Genomic DNA, 25,340 nt, shown 5'->3' with positions numbered 1-25,340 from the left:
GTTGCCAAATTGCCTGTTGTGTGTATGTGTGCCCTGTGATGGACTGGCACCCTGTACCCCACTTCATGCCCATAGGCTCCAGGCCCCCCGTGACCCAGGATAAAGCGGTTTAGAAGATGAATGAATGAATGAATGAATGAATGAATGAATAAAAATTTCAAAAGAAATTGTTTTTGTTCTTACAATTCCACTTAACATCCAATGTTATATTAAAGTGAAATCCAGTGTAGAATTAGTAGAGACAAGGGTTGAGACTCTGAATTCCTGATTGGAGGGTTGGGGGTTTAAGCCCTCTACTGCCACTGCTAGGTTGCCACTGTTGCGCCCTCGGGCAACAACCCCATGCCAATATAAGCATCGCAGGGCGAAGCGGAACCACCGATGTAAAGGATGATCCATGAGAACAGTGAAGAAACGGGAGACCAGAAAGGGAAGGAACCATTGATGATACAGCGCAGCACAGGTATAAACAGCATATTCAATGACATGGCTTGGCTAGTTGAAGATCCTAGCAGGTAGTCCAACTGACTTGTGAGTAATAAAGGAAACCATTAAAGTAAAGAAAAGAAGGACTAAAACTAAAAAGGACTTTAACTAAAGGGTCCCGTTGAAGATGGCATGTTACTTCTGAAGATTCTGAATATGCAACAAGCAATGATCTGTTCCAGACTATAGCAAAGAGAAACACAGTGTGAACAGGATGCCATTCATACCATGCATACTGTATACTGTATAAATCTTACATCAGGGCAAATTGGTGTAACCAGTCAATCTACCCAGATATCGGTAAGGTGGGAGGAAACCAAAGAACCCAGAGGGAACAACAAAACACAGAGAGAACAAGTCAAACTGAACAAACTGTAGACCAAGTGCTCAGGACTGACCAGAGAATGCTGAGAGGCGGGGTATTTATAATTGAAAATAATAATCATTAATTGTCAATATAATTAAAGGATCAGTAGTGTAGCTTTAAAAAAAAAAAAAAAAAAAAGAAAACTACATTACACATAACACGGTCATAGATTCCTGCTGTGAAATAAGCCACAACTGTAAAAGTAGACCATAAGACACACCAGGGTCAGGGGAAATCCTAGTAAGGATCTCAAAAGACATTTTAGATATTCTTACAAAAAGTATCATTACATTCACAGGCTCAGCAGTGCCAGCTGCGTGTAAGCCAAAGTCAGTGACAGTTTTATTAGAGCCGTCTCAAACATTTGTCCTTCAGCACCGTGATGTGTAGTTGCTCTTGTAGCCACTAAACTTTCCCCGAGTGACAACGGCAGCTGCGTCTTTTCGAGAAGGAGGTGCTGATGTCATGACTGGAAGAATGCCGGGAAGGGAAAAAGTCTAACTGAAGGGCATTGTGTGGCGTGGTTGGGCTCATGACTCCCGGAGTGTGCGGTGGTTTTCATGCCCAGAAATGGCATGCATGTTGTGGTTTGAAAGCGAGGTCGACACACCCGCTCTCCAGAGGCCTCCGACTCCGACTCTGACTCACTCAAGAAACCACAACCCGTGAAAAAAGAAATGGAGGGAGTGTACGCGCATGCTGAACGAGCATTCTGCACCTTCATCGGGCCGCTCTTACGTCTGCGCGAGTGAAACCAGCTCTCGAACACTTTCACTTTGACAACCAGATGAGAAAAAATGAGAATAGAAAACTGTATAATGCTACATGCATCCTATCGTCTTCATCAGACTTAATATTACTTTCGTACACTATTCGTTAAGGCTTCTTTGGATGGTTAGCAGTTTTTGGTTTATATGGAATCTTTATGGGGGAATAAAGGAAACCTTTGTAAACATATTAAGAGACAGAATACTTTCTGGGGAACGGGATTGATTATTAATTCCGTTTTATCTATTTCTTTTTATCTGGATTTTATTGTGATTCTCCCAGTGTATGTCTGGGTTTCCTGAGGGTCCTCTGGTTTTCTCCCAATAACACACCAGTGGCTGTATCGGCTACTTTAATCTATGTGTGAGTGATTGTGTGTGTGAGTCAGAGTGATTGACTGCCATCCATGAATAAATGTATGAATAAATAAATGAAAGAAGGAAGGATTTAATGAATGATTTTTACTGTCAAGTATGCAAATAATCCACAGCCCTGACCCTGGAGTCCCACCTCTCCAGCACATGTTGGTGTTGTTCCTTCTCCTCGTTTAACTAATTAACAGCTTTTCCTGAGTTCAACTGGTTATGTTAGAGCAGGAAAAACAATACAAATATCCAGGGGTACACCGTGGGGCAAGGTAGGAAAAAGACATGCTAATGCTAATAATTTCATGCAAATGTTTAAAGAAATGTACACAATAAACTTTGTGATATAACATGGTCTTGTAGGCATCTTCTGTAACATCTTTTTTATGGTAGGCCTGTATGATGTGCTGCTTATATTTTATTACTGATTATTTCAAAATTTCATTTTTCATTGTATGTAGAGAGCATCATGTTTACCATAAAAAAGAAAAAAAAAAAACGAAGTCTATCTAAAGCAATTTATCATAAAGCCTCTTTCAGATAGTAAGCCTTCATGTAGCTGACATGTTAGAGTTTTTTTTTTTCCCCTCCCCACCACAAAGCATTTAGGTTTACAAAGAATCCACGAAGCTATCTCCTTGGTCAAAGCTTTCATGAGATCAATAATGCAAAATGACACTTTTTATATTCTGAGCGAAAGCTGAAGCCTTGTATTTGCTGTGATTTATTGCTTTGGTAGGAGCTGTCACCTTCCATCACACGAGCTTTTATCACCAAATAAAACCCTGGATTATAAATCGTTAGCATTGTGGGGCGTTGTAGCGCAGTGCTGTACGCTCGTGCTGTGCAAAAGCAATTCTGCTCTTCATCTGACCAATTTATTCAGAGTGCCAGTCTATCATTTAACATGGAAGAGGAGATGTGACCTTAAAGAGGTAGGTGTCACTAAGTTAATGGCAAACAGTTGAAGAGCATTAACACATCACATCACATTTCCCAGAATTCAGAGGCAGCCCTTCTTACTAGCCGGCTCTGAGTCACCCTGTTAACACATAAAAGTCGGCTCCGTGTTACTACTGGCTTTTATGTTGACGATTCCAAAGGGGGGGATCATGTTTCTTTCATCAATGTTCAGTTTAAAGAGATTCCACAGTGTGGTGCAGAGGAAATTCACATCACACCGCGTTCAGATCGGGTCAAACCAATGGCACCGATTTAGGGGTCACTGGAAGAAAAATACTAAACTGCTTTCATAGGCCAGCGCTTTCAGCTTTTTCAACTTCAAAGCTGCTGACATAAAAATAATAATAATAATAATAATAATAACAATTACCTAATTTAGAGGGGGCAACACAATGACATGATCCATATTTGTTGTAAGTGTATGTTTAGTGTAAGATATATTTGAATCTGTATCTGCTTTTGGCTTTAATGCAGGCGCGGTCTAAACACCTTTTTAAAACAGAGGTGTTTTAAATTCTGCTCATGCAGTTATTTTTTTTGTTTTTTAAACGCATATTTTTCCTAAAATATAGATCTAAAGAAAGTACTACCTTAATTTAAACAAGTCACAACAAATAAATGAAGATGTACAGATTAAGGCAGGCAACAGCTTGAGGCCCCCGGGTCAGTAGGGGGCGCCGATAGAGGAGGCCCATGGAGGTGGAGGACAGCGCTGTAAATCTTAAAAAAAATTATTTATGTCTGTACATATTATTCCTCTTTAGAATAGCCTCAGCTAGCTAACTAACTAACTAACTAACTGTTTCAGTATTGCATTCTAAATAGGGTGAAATTGAAAGCTAGTGCACTACCTAAAGGGTAAAATCCCTTGTCCCACACACCAAGTAGTGCCCTTGATCAGGGGTTAGAGAGGGACTCGGGATTCAGGCGTGTGTTAGATGCTAGTTACCTTTGTAGTTCGAATTAACCACGTGCAACATAGAACATGTTCATCAGTAAAACATCAAAACACAACACGGCCAGTCCAGAGGCAATTAAGAAGGAATTGGAAGCAGTTAATAAGGAGATAAATCATTGTTTAAGATGACATTACATTATCAGATCGAGTGTGTTCTTGCTGAAAGTGTGGGTTTTGGTAGGCAGCTGCTCTCTTCCCTCCTTCTTCTACAGGCCTACTTTCACTCTTGATTATTAATAAGATAATGTTTGTGCACCTTCTACTCATATCTGTACTTCTTCCCTTTCTCTCTTCCTGCCGTACTGTATAATCAGCAGAGGTGTGCTAGATAACACTCTTTAAATATTTGTATGTGTATTTTTGTTTTATTTCCTTTAAATAACTGTTCTTTATTCTGAAATAGTTGCTATATCTACAGTTTAATCTCTATTCCAGTAACTGTATTGTCCACCATTCAAATCTAACAAGAAATAAAAGTTACCTCATACAGGGCATGCTTGTTAAAATAATACAACACAGCTTTCTGAAGTATTAATTTCCTAGGCAGAGAACTGGTCTTTAGATTAAAGCGATTAAAAATGCACAATATGTTACCTAGATCATATCATGCAATATGCAAATAAGGACACCTAATGTCATTTATGCAAATGAGTTGTTGCAGTTTTTTTTATTTTTTTATTTCTCTCTGCACATTAAACCTGATGTATGTCTGAGTTGAATATTGAAACAACATGAAGATGTTTATCACGGGGCGACGCGAACCCTGTGAACATTTCCCGGTAACAGCAGCAGAGTCTAACGTCGCCTATTTTAGTATTGCATAGGGTAGGTTTTCAGCCTTTTGCTTCCAGTGCATGCAGTTTGTAATTGCAGAGATGTCTGCACATCCTGCACAGTGGTTTCTTACCTTATTACAATGACGCACATACGAGTTAAAAATCTTTTGCAGGTACCTTTGCAAGCCAGAACTTGGACCATTAGATACTTTGCATGTACAAAAACATGCATTTTTACATTTATTTTACGGCCTGCAACCATTTTCATACTTCTGTTCAGCTGATTGTGAGTGCTGTACGCTATCAAATGCTCAGAAATGGCTTCTGTAGATGTGTTTTTTTTTCCCCTCACTAAAAGTCACACTAAATCACCCTGCCGCGTGCGACTGATGACACAAGCAGAATCTGTACAAATCAGCAAGACTGATGGGGCGCAACAACAGAGCCCTAAATGACTGCCATTTGTCCTTTACTTTTCAGATCAATAGTCTTAACATACTTTTTGAAAATCAAACTGCTTGATTCTCAAGACACCTGGTGACACACAGATGTTTACAGTTTGCTCTACAGTGTCTTATTTCTTCCTTCTTCTACCTTGATGGTGATTTCAGACTCCTAATTATGTTCTGGTAATGAGGCGTCCCAGTCCGTACACTGCACGAAACAAGTAGTGACATTTTTATAAGTGAGACAGTCAAAGTGGTCTTTTCTTTCCTTTCACTTCCGTCAGTTTGGTTGCAGCACAAAGACACCCACTCTCTCTCTCTCTCATGCAAGGTTCTTATTGTTCCATTATTCTCACAATTCTCAAAAGTTGTATACGTCTTTTTTTCCCACAGCCCTTAAACACACTTCCCATACCACAAGGAACAACAGAAAGTATTTACCAAGTGTCTTTACCTGGAAGCACTAAATCACTGGCGTAAAAGGTTTGCATGTGATTAAAAGATGGATTTCAGATTTGCTTTGATATTTCTGGTAAATCAGACACAGCTACATACACAGGCTCAAGATCTTTCAGTGCTGAAGAGGAATAGGTTGCATTTTTTTTCTCTCTTTTTTTTTTTCAAGTGGATCATCTGGGTCAAATTGAGTGGATAATTATCTTTTCCAGGGGATAGATTGCTTTCTTGGGAACCCATGTGGAACCCGTTTCACAATCCTCTGCCGACCCATGAAGAACAACTTCTCGATCAGTAACCGGTTTTATAAATGTAGTCAGTACATTTAACTTTGACCTGCCTTTTTTCATTAAAGACCTTAAAAAAATAGTGAAGATTCGCACTATAATGTCCTTCGGTTACTTCCTTGAGTCTTGTCTGTAATAACCCATATTAGACGTCTAATCAGTCAGGTTTTTAGGCTGCATAATTTGTCCTCATTTTTAACTCACTACAGATTTTCCTTTTTCCTCCCCTGACCTGAACATGGGCTATGTATATATATGCAGCGCTGAAAAGACTTTAAATTAGATCAGTGTATGATCTAGATATAGTGCATACATAAATAAAAGAGAGAAAGACTTTCAAAGGGTTCTGCAGACTAATCAGGCGTCTGGAGGAAAAATACAAGTATTATAATCCGTGTGCTGGAACACGACCGGGTGAAGGATCTGCAATTAAGAGATCAAATAAAAACATGTTGTCGTGTTTTTGCAGGATTCGCTCGAAATGTGTGGCATTATCTTGTCGGTAAGTTGTTGCCGTTGTAAGTCACAGACGATTAAAACAGTAGGAGGTGTGAGTAGCATGTCCAGGCAAGTGTGCAGTCAAGGAGGCTGTTTTTCCTTCCTAGTGAGGACGTGATGGAGGATGTGGCTACTTCACACCCGTCAGAAAGAGAGAGAGAGAGAGAGAGAGAGAGAGAGTGTGTGAGTGAGGGTGAGAGCATATGGAACACTGAGCGGAAGCTCTAGGGGAACGAGAGGGATTTGAATTCTGCTGTGGTCACAGAATGCTCTGCAGGTTGACACTTGATGAGCAGGACTCAGTGGAGGACAGCAGAATGAGAGAATGTCTCTGGAGGTCAGCCAGGCAGTGCGACAGAGCAGGCCTGCTCATATGGCCGTCTGTGTGTGACCTGAGACTGAGCAGGGCTTTTTCAAAAGACTGGGAAAAAAAAAAAGAAAAGAATCTGCTGATAGAAACAGAGCAGGACGTTCTGTAAAGCCAAAAAGGTGAGATTCCTTTCATTAACACAGAGCATAGAGCTAAAAGCCGAGCACTTTTGAAGACACTTTTGCACCTGATGGCGAACACTCCACTAACACTGAGATCAACATATCAGACATGGAGTGAAACCGACAAGGAAATAATAGTATAAAGGTAAATAAAGATAAAGGAATTTTTGTTTGTTTGGTTTTTTTTTTAAACAAGAATACGTCCCATAAGAATTTACTCCAGCGAAGCTATTTTAACCATCCGGGGAGCTGAAGGGCTCTGAAGGACTGAAATGAGCCCTGGGTCATTCATACAGCCAGAGATAATTAAAAATGTGTAACACACACACGCGCGCACACACACACATGCATGAACACCTCCCCCAAAAGCAGCTCTTCCATTGGATCTCGGAATTGAACTAAATTTCATTTTGTGTTGAAATCAAATTAATAAAAGTTCAATTTGGGAATTTCATAGAAATTCTGACTGCGAGGAAAAGCTTTTGGAATAAGAATGCTTGTTTTGTGTAAATGTTTAAAAAATAAATTGTGCCCATAAATTTGTAAACTTTCCTCAACCGTGATAAAGCCTACATTTTATTTATTTGTACTGGCTGTTTTTTTTGTAATGTTCTTCCTGTTGTCCTCCATTTTATCACTTGCAGAGTCACAGTGCCCAGTATCTTTGTGTCACATTGATTTCTTTTGAAAATTACACAACAATCATGAGATACTTTAAAGTAAAGACGTGCTTTGCAAATCCGCAATTCTTTCTGCATAATTTTATCATAATCTCAATCCGTAATGCCCTTCTCAGATAAAAAAAAAACCAAAAACAAAACCTGCGCCGCATGGTGTAGCCTGGATGCCACGTTCCTGTCAGTCACGGACAGACAGAGCACAGGCTAGAACAACATAACATGAAAAGCAAACAAACTCATGAATAAAAGAATCATGAATATATGTGATGGCGTGAAGTAGGCCTGGGCGGCTTGGCCGAGATGTGAGTATCCCACAGTACGTTTGATTAAAGGCGCATGACAGACAGTGCATGATGAATGGGGCCCGGAGAGAATTAAAGCCTGTCAGGAGAATGGGCCGCCACGCTGAGATTAAACCCCAGCAGGACCCGTTTTCATGGGAGGGGCTCGGTGTGCAGTGGCAGCTAGTCTGGGATGCCTGTCAAGTGCGGAGCTGTCAGCGGCCATAAGACTCAAGTCGCCGAGGATGGCAACTCGGGGTCCCTCAGGATCTACATGAAGCTTCCCTCAGAGATGGAGGGGGGTGAAAAGTTCAATAAATTCTGTATTCTGCAGCTGCTACTTCACTTAAGTGCAGCATGTAAAAAAAAGAAAAGTGGCCACCGTTCAAGAGACAAGATGATTTGTCCCCTGTTTACATGAGTAAAGGGGACGATTTGGCTTGGCTTCTAAAGAGATCTCAACATGCATTTTCACTTCCAGTGTGGCGGGAATTTTTTGTTGTTCTTCTCGTTCTTGTTGTCTCTCAACACGCAACAGAGAGATAAGTAATGCAGATTGTATTTGGCTCATGGGATTTCTGTAAAGGAGTTTTGTATAAACATTTGTATGCAGAAAGAAATAAAAAAATCTATTAATTACTAAATATCTTGACGAGTAAGTGGCATTCTTGTTGTTTATTATAGATTTTGCAAGACTAATTAACAAATGCTTTGCGGTGTACAGGCGAAGGCGTCCAGGTTATACTGAAGGTGAATGGAAAAAATGCAATTTACCTCTCTAATTAAACAGGGGGGGACAAACACTGCCAGCCGATATTCAAATCACTGTATAATACAACATTGTTTCTGTTACATCTCTATACACATTTGCAAGGATCCACCTTTTATTTCATTCCAATGTGAAATAAAAAATAAAGCACAATTGTACAAAAGCGAAACACTACCCTGTGGATACCTGCTTATTCAAATGTGTGTTGGTTTTTATAATGTCACTGATGTAAGCGCCTTGAGGGAGAGAAAACATTTCCTCTGGATATGATGATTTAAAGGTGGCTCTTTCTTTTAGTCCGTGCCAAATGTTTCACCTTATTGTTGACAGAGAGCTGAACGTACAACATACCGCCTGGCCAAAAAAGAAAGAAAAAAAGTTGCACACTTTTTGATTACAGTGAACAATGTGGTGTCCAGATGATGTGTGAACATGATTCCTCATACGCCCAAAACCACTTTTTCACACTCCTGGAAAATGGCTCCAAAACCCTCCATAGATGTGATAACCTGGTGATTCAGTACGTTCAGGTGGTCAGCTGACTTCATTTTATCGCCCCATAACGTTGCTGAGTCTAGACCTGAGTAACTGATCAACCCCAGATCATAACACTGTCTCCAGAGGCTTGTACAGTGGACACTATGCATGATGGGAGCATCGCTTCATGTCCTTCCCTTCTTACCCTGACACGCCCATCACTCTGGAATAGGATCAGTCTGGACTCGTCAGGTCACATGACCTTTTTCCATCGCAAGTCCAATCTTTATACTCCCTAGTAAATCGAAGGCTTTTTTCTGATGAGTCTCACTAAGAAGTGGTGTTCAGCGCTATCCCTTCAGGTTTTAATATTGATACTTATCATTTGTAATAGCAATGCAATAATTTGACCTTTCTAAAATAAAGTTTTTTTTGTTGTTTTTTTTGGAAGGGCCAGGCAGTGTACGTGTTCTTGTTAACATTTCCATCTATTGCTGATTGATAACAAAAGCCTGTGGAGGTCGAGAGAGTAATGATGTTATGGGCAGATGCATATGTTCTGCTTCAACATGTCACATAAACTCCCAGTCCATTCATCTCTTTACGGTATCAAATGCTTAATATATTTCAAACGGTATTTCTTTTTAAACTTTAAATAGCAGAATGTATATATAAATAGCACTGCATTCCTAAAAAAAATATCAATTAGTAGGAAAAAAATGACTTTTATTTATTTTATAAGATCTAGCAAGGAACTGGGTCAGGTTAATTTAGTCGGGTGTGAAACGCTAAACATGCTAACACCCTGCCACTTACACAGGTGTAACAATAACAATAAACTGTATTTGGATTTTTTTTTCATGCAATGATATTTTAGGAATTTCAGATAATTCAAATGCATGTTTGAGTATGTACTGTGCTATCACACAGGTAAAAAATAAAATAAAATAAAAAAAAGAGTAAAATATGGCACAAAAATAAGGTAGACTTGCCTGGCAGGCACATTGACAAGACAAGCGTAACTGGTTCTGGCGAGAAAAGCACTGTTGCTTAATATGTCTTTTTTGACAATAAACTTATTATGAGTACATGAAAGCTCTTTTACAGTCACATTATGACCCTTATTGTTTAGTTTGTACACACATCTTAAAGGACGGAGGAGTTTATTCATTCTTTTATTTATTATTTTTTTTACTATTGCTTGAAAAAGTAACTGCTCAGTTTTACGGCGTTTGCAGCTGTTAACTTTCTGTGGTGTTTTTTCGTGACAAGAGTTCATGGCTTTTTAGAACATGAGTAGCGACAGACTGTGCACTGTTGCAGGAAACCCAAATGTCATGCAGTAACTCATTTCCCCTCCATGATTATGGGATATTTTCTCTACCAGACATTTGTAAAGCTTGTTTAAGCCTGCACAAACAGCTCTCCACCCTGCATTTTCCCAAGCCGTCTACCCCCTCGTATTGAAATTGTGCAATCCTGCCAAAAGGAACTATTCAGAAGCGTTCGAACATTTGTCATATTTCACAGTTATTGAATGGGTGATTTAAAGGATCTTTATGGCCATTTTCTGCATGCACGCACAAAACGTTAAATGGGCACAAAATAAATTTTCCTGACATCCATCACTGTAAACTGTCTGGAGATGGTAAATACAGTGCCAGTGTCATGTCAAGGACAGTCAGGATTACAGATTGGAAAAGATTTTCTCCTAGGGGAATATAATAATAATATTAATAACAATAATAATAATAATAATTTGGTCTCTGTATAACTAGATACCTTGAATGGTCTTTTTAAAAATCATTCTCCAGTGACCTCCTCCCAAACGCAGAAATGCTCCTAAAAAAAGGTTAATTTGCAGAAATTAAAAGCAACGTTTTTTACAGACTACATTTCAGAGCAGCTACAGTTACAGGCCCAGGAACCAGGCAAACTTCCTGGACTGCAATTTTTCAATACCGTATTATATAATGCTGACAATCCTGTATGTCATGGACCATACAACAACTGCCTGTCAAGTAATTGTTAAGCTGTAAACCCACATAGGGAGGTTAAATGTGACACTTCTGCCATAGGAGACTGTAGGCTGAGCCATGTACAGATCATACAATAACAATAAAACTTTCTCCTGAAGAAATGCTCCATGTAAAGTTAACTGCTAAAACAGCAAATCACAGCGTTAACACTATTGCGTTCACTCAATCTAGAATATGAATTCAGTCAAGTCATGTCAAGTAGGCTTTTATTGTCATTTCAACCATATACAGTTTAGTACACAGTAAAATGTAATAATGTTCCTCCTGGACTGAAGTGCTACATACATACAACATGAATTAACAACATAAATGAACAAAACTAACTAGCTGACTAAGACACCTAATTCAACTATTCAGTCCTAGCAAAAGGCCAGTGAGACGTACCACAACTTCTTCTGAGACTGTCCAGATGGTTTACGAGCTGATAATACATAATTACGAATGCTCTTAAAATGTCTGTACAGGCTGAACGGAGAAAACGCCATCATACTCAGCACCCATGAGGGAAACTCAAAACTGAAATCATGATTTTACACTTATCCTGCATTTCATCATTTTTAAAAATAAAAGTGTTCCTTATTTCATTATTGGACATACATAGCCTGGGAAAAACAGAACCTCTTATAATAGTGTTTTCTTAAAGGCTTCATTTCATAACTGGATGATTAGTAATGTTGGCTTACATTCTACCGCAGGCTCTATAATAAATGTTAACGCATCTGGCATTTAAAACAAAGCATGACTTTTAAAAGCAAGATCATGCTGAATTAATAGCTCAGAAATGCTTTAACTAAATAATCCAAAAAACAAAAACAATACGTATCTGGATGAATACAGATTGAGTTTTTTTTTCCTCTTAAAGACTATGATCAGTCACACTTCCTCTTCTTGTTTCACAACCCTGACGCAAACATGGTTGCTGTTGTTTTCCTCATATCCTTTCCTATAGATATTTTAAGAACATCCATTACCATTTGCACCATTTCAACATATTGCTTTCTCTCTGAATATCTTGCAGTACAAATAAAAACAACTGAAGTTGCTGAATCACTCCATTAACTCGTACTTCTTAGGAACCTTGATAAATATGGAGCATATTTAGATAATCTGCATTTAACAGTCTCATGACTGTGGAATTAACAGTGCCGGCAACAACTAGAAGGCCATTATTGGACATATATTTTATAAAGTTAGTCATGCACCTTCTGATGAATATTATAAAACTAACATGACATAGCATTCTGTATACTGTAGTAGTATCATTCATAGTTTTTTTAAATAGTAGTCTTTAATTGTAAGCTAAATTAATGTAACATTTTACAGAATATGCATTTGAATGAGAACACAATTTAGCACACTACTTAGTACTTAATGTTGTTTAGTTTTGATTTAGAAAAACCCATACAGTACTTGTTAACTTGACAACACAGGGTGAGCGTAATGTCATGTCAAACATTTACACCCTTTCCGTATAGTAATAAAACATATTTTTGTAATCAGGGAAAGTGCTTCAGCTCGACCAATTCACTAGGTAAATTGTTTTATACCAGGTTTAAGTCTAAGGATTATTTACCTGTGAATTAGAAGTACAGGCATATATATGACTTGTATTTAAGGAATGGGAAAACAAACATGAATGTGAAATATGCAGTGACCAAATAATCATGGTGAAGGTTTTAATTTTTTAATGAACTTAAGATGGCCTTTGTATGATCTCCTGAATTCTTTGTTGTTTATTAAAATGAAGGAATCATTTAGGATTGATGGTAAAACACAGCTTTACAGTTCAGTGAGCTTTTCATTTTCATATTCCTCCTCGGATACAAAAGCAACACGTACACACACAGGCTCTTCAGATCTACATTACATTCTTAATCAGCTCGTAGGCCCAAAGATTTAAATGCATATAGGATGTGAGCCAGCAAGCAAGCATGCACCACCTGAACTATACCCAAGTGATATGTTACGAATTAATAAAGAATAAATAGTCTCTGCCTCGAGTCGGAGTGTTTCCGCATGTTGAATTAAATTCGAGAAGCCAGTCTGTGGATAAACCAGGCGCCCGACTGCGGCTCATGCCGTGATGCGAAATAGAAAGAGACAACAAAAGAACAGGAATGTGTTGATGGTGTTTATTCGCATGAAACGCATTTCAGCACCCACCTTTAACACGAGCAGTCACAATCAAACGCGTCCAATAAAGAGAAAAACCAACAACAACAAAACAAACAAAACATGTCGGCGCGTCTCAGCACCAAGAACAAAGAAGTCCCTCGTTTACTGTTTCAAAAAAGAGAGGAAAAATATACCGACGGACACAGACGAGTCGTTAAACGTCTTCTTGGTTAAACCCTGCCGTGAAGAAAAAAAGAAGCAGAGGCTGTTTAGTGCCATTTCTTCGGGTATTAATAATAACAACAACAATAACAACAAAACTTATCCAGGAAGCTTCAGGCTGGGATCATGGAGGCATTCCCACTGCGAGGCAGCTCCCATTCACACTCTCTCTCTCTCTCTCTCTCTCTCTCACACACACACACACACACACTCCGAGTGAAAGAAAAACAACAATCCGATCCAAAGTGGAGCTTATCTTAAGCATTAAAAAAGTGCTTGAAATAAAATTAAAAAAGAAACGAGTGTTCAGACACTCACTGGGTGATCACCCGAACCTGGAAAGAAGAAGAAGAAAAAAATCACACACATCACAATCGACACGTTGCAATGTTGCTTTCTTTCCTCTTCACTTCACACACTCCTTTCCTTCACCAGAGAGGAGGAAGACTTGAAACCGCCTCACCGGCGCGCAGGGGCAGAGGGCAGTTTGAAACCGCACCGCTTTCCTTCTTCTTCTTCTTTTTTTCATTTTAAAAAATCTTTCTTTTTGTCAAATCAACAATTTTATCATAATCCAATAATCCACAGAGCAGTCCGATTATTTATAGAAAAGACTCTTACTCCAAATTTTCCTTTCTTTTTTTTTTAAAGTAGCAATTCTCTAGGAGACAAACTATATCCAAGAACAGATTCCTTATTTATTTTATATGTTTAAAAAACATGCCTCGTTTCTGTTTTTTTTTTTAAATCATATACTGTATATCTTAAATATTTTTTAATCTACAATTTTGTGTCAAATAAAATACAGACAGAGCTAAAGATTTAGGTGACCAATTAGGCTAATAGTATTTGTGTAAAATCATAAAAGCATAATAATAATAATAATAATAATAATAATCTAAGCAGTCCTGCACGATATTGACTCACCTTACTGCTTGAAAATTGTTTAAATAAACAAACAAACAAAAAATATATTTTTATTCCTGAACATAGATTACAGCATGCAAAAATCCACTCGTAGGCCGTGTATTTCCGTCTTTAAAAAAATGCATGCATAAATAAATAAATGAAATCGTTGTACTGCCCCGTAACTTTGATAGATATATGTAAAGAGATAGATAGAGCAATAATCAAGTCTGTATCCGTCTGTTTTAATCAGGAGCGGCCTTGAAACTGCCCTCTGCTTGTTTTGATCATTCAAGAATGGAAAGAGAGGGGGCTTGAAACAGTTCAACCTCCTTTGCTCCATAATTGGTTTTATAGAGCTGGCGAAGAGCCAAAGTGTTTACACGGCGATGATTGACAGACGCACGGTCCAATCACATGGCTCGCCGTGGAGCGTGTGAGGTTGGGATCATGGGGGCGGGGCGTGTTAAACAATGCTTGTTTCATTGCAGGATAGTTCAGAGCTACAGTGGTGCGCATGTATGAGTGTGTGTAAGAGAGAGAGAGTGTGCGCGCGTGAGAGAGAGAGAGAGAGAGAGGGAGAGGGGCCTTCCCCCTGTATAAGCGACCCTCCGTGTGTGTGTAACTGCGGATGGTGTGTAAATGGAGTGTAGGAACTATTTCACCTTTCGTCGGGATTTTGCGAAGAAAACGGATTCTTTAAACTGAGTCGCCATTACAAGTAAGGTGTTCACGTCGAAAGAGAGCCCAGTGTTTAGGAAGCAAATAAGAGCAATAATAATAATAATGTAAAGAGTCGTCGTGTTGGTGGAGAAAAGCGGGCGGGTAAAAGAGGAAAATATACAAGCCCTTCTAAAAAACACACAAAACTCGGTTAGTTGTATTTTAGAAGCGTGTAAAGTGTAAATCCTTCCGCGGAAACGCTTTAATGTTTCCGCGACTAAAAGTTTGCTCGCTTGAAAATGGAAACGCGTAGGCTAAAACTTTGAAACGTGGCCGTCGGATGAGCCTCTGCGTCTGATCTGGTCTAAAGTGCGGCTGTTTTGCTTCTTCTTGTTATTATGTAGCCTTGGTGTATTTTAATCTTTATGTCGCAAACAAAGTTTAAACTCTTTTGAAGTTTTAAACGAGCTGTCGCTGGTCTGGTAACATTGTTTACCTGTTAGCTGTTTATTCGGTAGTTTAGCTGAAGCGTTTCAGTTTTCTGCGTCGCTGCTAAGAGTAGTCCAGGGCTTCCCAAAACTCTCCAATCACAGGCGATTTTACAAAAAATACATATTTAATTTACAAAACATGTAGTTGTATTTGTAAACACACACCCACACGCTCGTGTTTAAATTAACCCTTTGATCTGGTGTTGTGCACATTCGGAATTGCTTATTAATGTTAAAATAGGTACATTTGAAATAGTGTAATTACAAATGCACGAACAGGGAGGAACGAGTTGGAAATCTCCAGATCAGCCAGGGTGTGATTGGTATGAACAGGACTGGTGGCACGTATACTGAGGTCTTTCAGCATTTGAGGCAACTCAAAACTCTTAAGACATGCTGTTAGAGTGGATCTAAAGTAATCGAGTTGCTTGCACATGAGAATTAGACCGCAGTTGTTCACGAGCGGTTTAGCACCTTTGACCAGAGTACTGATTTACCTAACAGCTTTTGACCAGATTCTGATCACTTCTCTCTCTCTCCATCCACCTTGCCCAAGACGTGTTAGTTTGGACGAGAAGCCAATTTATAAAATAAATCCTATTCAAAAACACAAATAGGTCCCCTCCCTCACATAAAGGTTAAATATCATCATAATCACCATTCATGTCTTTAGAGCATCGTCCTGAAATCACAGGAATTAGTCCCTAAAATTAGGCTATACATAAATATGCATAAATATCCTAATTCCTATTCCCTGGTGTGTGATTATTTAAACACGAAACAGTTATTCTGCTGCTTCTCCAGTGTGTTGTAAGCCTCTGCTTTGCATGAGCTCGGCACTCTTGCTTGAAAAGCCGAAGTGTAAACGCTGGATTTTCCCTGCCCAGTGTAGCGTTACTGCGGCCGGGAAAACACACACACACACACACACACACACACAAATCATCATATGCGATACGTGCACGATGGTGAAGGGACAACTACTACGACTTCTCCATGATAAATAAGTAATGTTTAAAATTCTCCATCTCTCTTCCTGCGCGAGCGAAGTTGCACTCAGGAGGATACTTTGTAACCTCTGGTAGCGACTTTGATCCAAACTGCGTCATCATGCCCCTGCGAAATATTTTGCTATTTTAGTATTTTTACCTTCTACATCTTTTAGTCAAATCATTTGATTAGTTTGTGCTCATCCAAGGATCCTTTATTTGTTTTTTTTGTAGGTCGGCACAATGCCGGATAAGGACGCGGATTTGCCTGGAAATCTAGGGACATTATTATTATTCGTATAAAGCTCTTTCGGAATTGCCGATCGGAGCATATTTTTTTTTCTTGCCTCTTTTTTTTCCCCTTTTTGATCGCCCTTGGGTGGATGATGGATGGCCGAGATTTCGGGCCGCCCAGATCCGTGCACGTTCCCCCGCCGCTGCTTTCGGGACTCGCCGCTATGGAGTCGCACCGACTCGGAGCTTCCGCCGCGCCCGGGAGGATGCCACCGTCTCCCGGCCACTTGGGCGCGGGCCACCCGGCGGCTGCTCTGCACTCGGGAAAATTTCTCTCTCCGACCATTAACATGCAATCCCACCACGGTAAGTAGCCTAAAAGCGCTTTTAACATTTTAAATAGGCAATAGTAATGCTGTAATCTTGTTTGGTATGGATTGCTGTGGAAAGTTCTTCGGGAAGTCATGCGCATGGTTTCGGAGGAAAGGCTCGATTGCGGTTCGGTGCATGATGATTTTGCATGGAGAAAAGTAGGAGATGGTGCGTTTGAGCGTTCCGTGCTGAAACAAGAAAATGATCGAGTGCTTAACGTAGAGAGATGGCTTTGCGTTGGGAATATGAACGATCATTTCTGGGGGGAAAATCTATCTATCTAAAAAAAAAAAAAACCCACCATGGTGTTGATTGTGGATTGGTGTTGAATATGTAGTGGTAACGTGCTGCAGAGTTGTGTAATGTTTAGCCGGAGTGTGCGCGATGGACATCGGGGAAAGCGCGCAGCGCACCGGGAAATGCGTGCTCATCTTATCGCCTGATTACCGGCGGCTACAAGTACGTTTTGGTTCTTGTGCTGGGATTCTGGAAAGCCCTGCTTTTTCCTTTAAACTTGTCGAGAAAATGGTCTGGAAGTGAAATTGCTGCCATTTGTCTCTTTCTGCTTCTGATCAGTGGGTTCTAAGAACTGCTTTGCCACTCACTCTTCACTTTATTGCGCACTGAATTGAGGCCTGTTATTGCATTTGTTTTGTAGGGGGGTTGTTGTTTAGAGCGAATATCGCTGTTGGTCTTGTCCGTGATCTCATACCCAATATTTCAGCTAAACAAATGTTAGCATAGTTACAGCTCAGTATCTCTCCTTTAATAACTGAGAGCAATTTCTCTATGTAAAGGTCATTGGTGTTCTTGCTTATGTCATGCTGCGTAATATTTGTCCAGCGCACCGACTTTTCACACTCATAACCCATCATATTTTGTCATTTTGACGCAGCTTCATGGTACATTTGCACCCCCACCCACCTTTCACTGTGGCGTTATGAATCCCAATATATTGCAATGTGATGAGATTATAACCAGGCATTGAAAATGTACAATGTCCAGGATTTAAGTACAGATGTACAAGTAATCTCCAAACAGTTTAGGTAAAGAAAAAGAGGATCTACAAGCGTAGTAGTCCGTCAGACCGTTGTGTGTGTGTGTGTGTGCGTGCCCTGAGTTCCAGTCGATCTTTTTGTGAAGTGGGTCAGGATAAAAAAGAAAAAAAAAAAAAAAAAACTCCCTGTCATGTGCATCTGGACTCCTGGTGTAAAAATAGGGTAACCTTCATCTGTGGGTTTGCAAAGAGCTGCAGGGAAAGTTCTTTTAGACTTCACTTCCCTTTAGTAAAGCTGTATATTTAAGATGTCTAAATGCCACTCGAATGCAAGTGCCACTCTAATGAAAGTCTCCAGAAATACAACTCAGAAATAGAAAAATAAATCTAAGCCTAAGCTACTTTAGTGTCATTTGAACGTTTGTGTCTGTAATTCCTTGTTCCGCACGTGCCGTCAGTGAGGAGAGCTTTTGTACCCTTTCATAACTTGATCATAAGGTGACGCCGTTTAAACCTGGCCAACGTTTAGGGTCATTGGTCATAAATTAACTAAAATTGCGCTTGGCACTGCATTATCTTTGACTTCCTCATTATATATGATTAATACTATTGATCGCGTTCAGTGATAAGGTGGCGATAAGAAACTAGACAGTTAGTGAATTTAGCCTGACGCAAATGTGTTTATCTTTGATTTATAAACGGCTTTTGGATTTTTTTTTGTCATTTTTAAAAGGTAGTGGATAATCCCGTGTTTGCATGGTGGTGATTTATGTGTAGTCATGCAGCTGCTGTGATTTGACTCAGTGGGTGTGTGTGTGTGTGTTTGGTTAAAAATGTTGCTCTGTGTATCTGCTCTGACATGTTATCCCAGTACTTGAAACCGACTTTCTGTTTTAGCTGTTTAAAGAGTTCATTTTTAGTTGCAATTTCCCCTAAACCACCTTCTAGGCAAAAGAACGAGTTTCTTTTCTTCAAACTTTTTTTCTCCCCTCCCTCTTCTCTTTAACCGCTGTGCTACTGCTAATGTAAGGAAGGAGTCATTTGTCCTGGTCATAACACGTCCCTCTAATTGAAGGGCTGTTTGTCCTTCATGCCTCATTTTTGCCATGAGTGAAGTTAATCGAAATAAAATGGCCTCCGTGCACAGAGCCAGCAAGCTGAAAATGCATCGTATGTTTGTACAGTGACTCATTTTTCTGAGAATTAAATGAATATTTGATCTGTTCGGCTGCCAAATTTCTCTCATCAAAATGAAAAACAGATTTGTTCTGTCATTCTGTTAGTCCTTCCTCAGGACCAGCCCTCTTGGTTATATTAAACGTGTCTGTTCAGTGTCATCTTGGCAAGCACTAATTTGATAGATAATGTTTATTTTTTTGTAGCTTTTTGATAAACATATAGGTTAATCTTAGATTAGTAGATAACTCTGCATAGGTAACAGTTTTATATTTAAGTTTGTGACACATTTTCAAATAGCCATCTGCAAGTATTAATTAGTAATTCATCCTTGAGACGAAGAAGTGTGCAAAACACCCTGGATCATCTTTTACATGGACTCGGACATTCTTGAAATTGTATTAGTGTTGAAGATTTCCTGCACAGGTTCACGCAGTGTGTGTGGTTTTTATTTTCCTGTTTTTCAGATGCAGAACTCGAATCTGTTATCTGTTCACAGATTTCTGCACCTTTTTAAGCTTCGAACTGTTTGTAGCTGTGAACAGAGCATGCTATTAAAAAATGTTCAGAACAGGAATCCAGAGCACCAAACAAATGCCTTTAATTGCTCTACAGTCTAGTTCAGAAGTTGGATCAGGATAAGCCGAACGCTCATGCCAACCAGGACATGGTTTACCTACCAGCCAACGCGCAGGAGCACATGTTTCCTCGACACAAGCGAGATGCTCTGTCTGCACGTACCATGATTCTGTGATAATATCTGTAACTGTTTTTTTTTATAGCAGTTGTGGCTCAGTGGTTTGTTTAGGCTTTGAGTCTAGAGATTGTAAGGTCTTGACTTGATATCAGATCACCACAAAACTGTCACTGTTCGGGTCTTAGGAGTGAATTCAGCTTATTTTAATGACCTTTTTTTCCTTGTCCATCTGAAGCGTTTGCATGATACATGTACACAAATGATTTTTGGGACCAAGTAAATCTGATGCAGAAATAATAAAGATAAAAAAGGTTGTTTCGAAATGTGCCTGATGTGCGGTGTCGAACAAATCTGAAGAATTGCGAAGATTCATTTACACAAATATATGCGAAGTGCTTAAAAATCATGTGACTGCCATCTTTCAAACCTCTGTCCTGTTTGAACTCCACTCAATCTGCACAATCTGATACAGTTTTGCTTCTGTCTCTCTGTTTCTTCCTCAATAATGATAATGAGCCCTGGTCATGTGATTCGGGAAGTGGTTGTGAAAAATATGCATGCTTGATGTTTTAATCATGGTTTAAATGATCAAACGTTAAGATTATGATACCTTTTTATTGTCATTGTATGTGGTAGAGTATAAGACAAACACCTTTTTTTGAACAAGGTCTGAAACACCTAACCGCTCTCGTGTTGAGTTGTTTTGGATAAAAGTGTCAGGCAAATATGCACATGTAAATAACTTTCATAAAATACAGTAGGAAAATTCCAGCTCTGTGGAGGTCCAGGTTTTGGGAATGCACAGGGGAAAAAAGTTTTATTTTGAAAGAACTGGCAATTTCGAATAATGCTCCGCCCAAGTAATGTTTGGACGGATGGACCTTGATTTAACTTTGAACAGCCTGAAAGACTGGAGGGTTGAAACGGTGCTCTTCTGATGTAACAGGAACTGCAGGGCTTTGTTGGGTATCAGGGTCACTCTGTCATGATCCCAGCCATAAATAATATTCATTCAGCTAATAAAGTGTCTTGAGTTGTTGTGGGACGATCATTCAGCTTGGCCACATTCTGGCCTTGGGTTCGCATCATTCCGATGATTTATTTTAAGACTACTGATAAAAATTCAAGGTGAAACTCTATTCAAATTAATAGTTAATAAAAACAAATTATCCTCCCATACACATTCTCACACACACACACACACAACAATTAATAAATACGTCACGTTGCCTCATTTGCACCATATGAAAGGTGTTTTAAGCAATATTCCAGAGAAGTATTTATTTGTTTAAAATTCTTTACCATTTAAATGAGCTTAGTAAAACCGGGCTCTCAGCTGAAGCTTTTCTAATTTAACTACACCAGGAGCAAAAAATAAATGCACCCTTTGTGTAATGGCTTACAAGCTGAAATTCTGCCAGACCATCTTAATTTACTTGGAGAATCATTTGCCAAAATCACTTTATCCATGTTAGTCGGGTAATGTTTTTTCCCCTCGTTTTTAGATAATGATTGCCTTTGACTGTCGAGGCCGAACGCGGCTGCACGTTTTTTTCAGGATCCTCGGCTGACTTTGAGAATGATTGCTTAGTAAATTTCTCGACATCTTGAATATATTTTGTCAGTGCGTTTATAGGGCACCACATGAAAAAGGACATATTCCTGCACCGCACCGCGGTCTTGCAGCAGGACTTCCATGCAAGCTTGTGTAAGTTTAGGATTGGGGGAAGCGGGGAATGTAAATCTTGGCGGGATATGCGTTTGAAGTGGAGCGCCTTTGGGAATTTGGAATTGATCAGTTTTCAGATGGTGCCTCTGTGACTCCTGTAGTGTCAGATAGAGGGCAAAAGTACATATTTTGTTTTTAAATTGACTAGTCACTGTGTTGTCTAAGTCACTAGTCTGCTAACAAAATCTAAAGGAAGGCCTGCGTTATTAATCTGACTCCGGCTCACGTATGTCCACTTAACATCACTCTGATGCGTTTCTTTAGGATCGTCCGGATGCAGTAACTAACACCGAGAGACCAGTACGTTAATTAAATAAATAACTCTGACCTCTTGTACATTTATGGCATGGTTTATGCACAATAACTGTAATGTTGCTCACAGCCTGTAAAGTCCTCTGGGACTTGCCTTCACAAGTTAACAGCGGGGGGAAGAAAGCTTTAAATCTAATAAATATTTAACCTTTCCAACAAAAGTCTGCTTATTAACAGCATAACAATTTGGCAATTTCGTTCATTCTGATGCTGAGCGTAATGTCTTCTCAAAGTGTATATGAATGTTATGTTTAGAAGTGGCACAAAAAAATCAAGTTGTGCTGTTTAAGGCAAAATGCAAACGTAAAACCAAGATATAAGTGATGGTTTTCCGAGCCATGGGTCCTTTTTGTGATTTATGAGATTGCTGAGAACACGATATCCTCACAAGCGCTGGTTTTGTCGTCTGGCTGCTTTTAAGGAGATTACAGTACTCACTTGGCCAGATCTGGGGTCGTTGAAACTGATGGATGCCTATTGTTATGCATCAACTATTAACTGTTGTTAAACTACAATGTGCTGCTGTAAGCGAACAAGCTCGTTTCACAGTTGTCTAAAAAAAATTTCACCTCCACAGGATTCACTTCTTGTAGAAAACCGGACCTGGCCTTCTTACAGGTCTGGAGTTACATAGCAGGGTCAAAGTCTGCGTCTGAGATCAGAAATAAAGCGATTTATAACATTTTAATTTGCCCAGATGGTGTTGATTAATTTTCTTTAACAGCAGCCCAAACTGTAGCTTCAGCAGTAAATCAGGTTAAAGTCTGTTCAAGCTGCTGTTCTGTTGTTTCTGTAGTAACACCCAGGACTCTTTGGACGTTCCCTGCAATCTAAACTTAAGAATAAATATTTAAAAATTTTGCGTTTAACAAAGAGAAGCATGGTTGTAGATATGGTACGCTTTCTGTTATGAGGGATATAAAAGGAGTCTCCAGTGTCAGTGCTTTAACACATAACTCTTGTCGGTTGTTTTATAACTTGAAGAGGCTAAAAAAGACGCTGGTGAAGGGGGGATTGGTTAAACTTACACTTAATCTTATGGAATTTCCATGGAATGTCCAAGTTTGTGTCATTAGAATGGCTAATAATGTGAATAAATTGCTCTGTTAATGAAATATAATCCAGATCGTGGTGGTTTGACTTTATTTCCCCAGAACAGCAGAGCACATTACATGTACTATTATTTGTCCATGATATTGTATACATGTAAAATCTTAACATCTTGACAGATGAATGTCTTCCTAGTGACAGCTGATGTTAGTGATTTGTCCTGAAGATTAATTCTAACGTAACGTTAATAACATATCCTTCATTAATACTAACCGATCGTTAATAATCATCTCGTCACTCCATCATCTTCCCTGGTTTCTATTTGAGGATTCTGGAGTTTGGCCTGCAGATAGAGCCGACGGCTAACACCTCACCCGTCTGCTGTCTTCTCTTATTGATCCCTTCGCTCTTCTCCCAAATCTGTTTGTCTTCGCCCCCTCCCTCCCCCCACTTCATAGCCCAAGAATATCCACAGCTATGTTCCGTGTTTGCAGAAGTAGACTAGTATCTATTTATTCTTTTTATACTCGGGGGCCGTGGTTGTGACATGTTTATGATTTGTTGTGTAACCTTCACTGACGCTGGAGACAAGCTTGCCCAAGGGCACAGTGCATATTGGCAGACTAGCAAGTTGCCAGGATCAAGGCTTCACTCCGCGTGAATCCAGAAGCGTCGATCTTGTGTTACAGTATTTTTTTTCCCCTCCTCCCCTCTTTGGCCTGTTGTATTGTATCGACAGCACCCGAGTGCTCGGAGTGGAGCTCTGCTTTCAGCGCACGCAGAAACCCTGCTTTTCAACACTCCGCTCTCAATCGTTTCCTTTTCCATTTGCTGTTTCTTGTTTATTGTGTTCTGAGGAACCTTACGCTTTAAGGTTTGATGAAAAGGCTCATGCAGCTGAAAACGGCTCTTGAAAGTTACCCCCATGACCCCGCCTCCCCGCCCCCCAACCCGATGCTGTCCGCCGTTCTCTCTGCGCTCATCTCCTATGCTCGGGTCTCGAAAGGGTAAACCTGCGTCCCTGAAGGTGCTAAAGTAGCAAGTGTACTCTGTATTTAGCAGGATGCCACAAAGGAAAGCTAAAATAATATGCGGCCGTCATCGGATCTGTCAGTTTTTACCCTCAGAGACAGATTTTCCCTGCTTTCTGCCTCCAGCATGGGCCGGCAGTGTGCTATTGTAGCCTGTATGAGACAAGTCCCTCATTGTGACAGGCGAGGAGCTGGAGAGCAGTGAAATGCTGGGCCGCTTGAGTGTCTCCTCCATCCAGCCCCCCGCCCCCCGGTCCCATGTGGCACAGACAAGCGCAAAAGGGAGAGAGAGATAGCAAAGAGAAAGAGGGAGAGAGAAAGAGGGAGGATGGGCGGCGCACCTCCTGCAGTCTTGCCTTTCCTCTGAATTAAACATAAAGTGTTTAGTGTCTCAGCATCCGGTCATCCTTCCTACGTTATGTGCTCTGTACGATGGCCCTGGCTGTTTGGCATGCTCATGTGGATGTGTTTTTCTGCGAGGCAATCTCAAGCCTTTTAATTTTTTCTCTTTTATTCTTTTTTTCCCCTCTTATAATTGTTTGACTAATCTCCTATAATTGTCATTTGCCGAGAAACGAATGAGGCGAAATCTCATCATATTTATCCCTTTTTTTTCAATATTTCTCTGTGTCCCTGCATGTCGATGATATTTAAAAAAAAAAAAAAAAAAAGCTTTTGAAGCTTTATTTCTTGTCCCCTAAGAGCAAAATGTACTGGATATGCTCTAAAACAACACGAAACTCTCCAGAAAATTATCCCACGTGTGCAGTAAATGGAGCAATTGGACTCCATAGGTTGATTTAACATCTGCCAACTGGCTGCAGAAGAAGGCTTATTAAAATGTAATTTGACTGTAAGTGATTGGAAGGCTGATGAGATCGGCTTTCTGTGTTACACAGCCATGTGGCTTAGAAAAGCTACACCAAGTTAGTTAGCGCTATTTAATTTACATCTCTGTTGTTATGGAACATACAGACAAACAGGCCTTGTGTTATTGATGCGCTCTCTCTCTTTTTTTTTAGACTTGAGCTTGTGGGGTTGGACGATCTGACAAATATCACATCATGACTCTCTGAGATTTCTGTGATGCACAAAGTTTATCGATCATATGTACAGTATGTACAGTCTTTTCTAGCAAAGCATCAGTATCGCGTTTAATAAACATTAAACTGACACTGATGCTTTGCTAGAACATTAAAAACTGGTGATGCTTTTATTTAATGAAATCGCTCTCGAGGTGAAGAAAAG

The 25,340-nt window shown here is 39.8% G+C and overlaps 1 protein-coding gene across 2 annotated transcripts in view; it reads left to right on the top strand.

Moving 5' to 3' along the window:
• The first annotated feature begins 14,898 nt into the window (after window positions 1-14,898).
• Window positions 14,899-25,340, top strand: part of tnrc18 (trinucleotide repeat containing 18) — a 66,862-nt gene continuing 56,420 nt past the window's right edge. For both annotated transcript variants that reach the window (XM_053493480.1, XM_053493479.1), the window contains exons 1-2: window positions 14,899-15,072; window positions 16,729-17,094. In XM_053493480.1, coding sequence (XP_053349455.1) covers window positions 16,878-17,094 — 217 coding nt within the window. In that variant the 5' untranslated portion in view covers window positions 14,899-15,072; window positions 16,729-16,877. The remainder of the gene's footprint in view (window positions 15,073-16,728; window positions 17,095-25,340) is intronic.

Source organism: Clarias gariepinus, chromosome 3, assembly GCF_024256425.1.
Source record: "Clarias gariepinus isolate MV-2021 ecotype Netherlands chromosome 3, CGAR_prim_01v2, whole genome shotgun sequence".
NCBI classification, from domain to species: Eukaryota; Metazoa; Chordata; class Actinopteri; order Siluriformes; family Clariidae; genus Clarias; species Clarias gariepinus.
The sequence above is the reverse complement of the archived record's forward strand: the minus strand, read 5'-3'. Positions and strand labels throughout refer to the sequence as shown.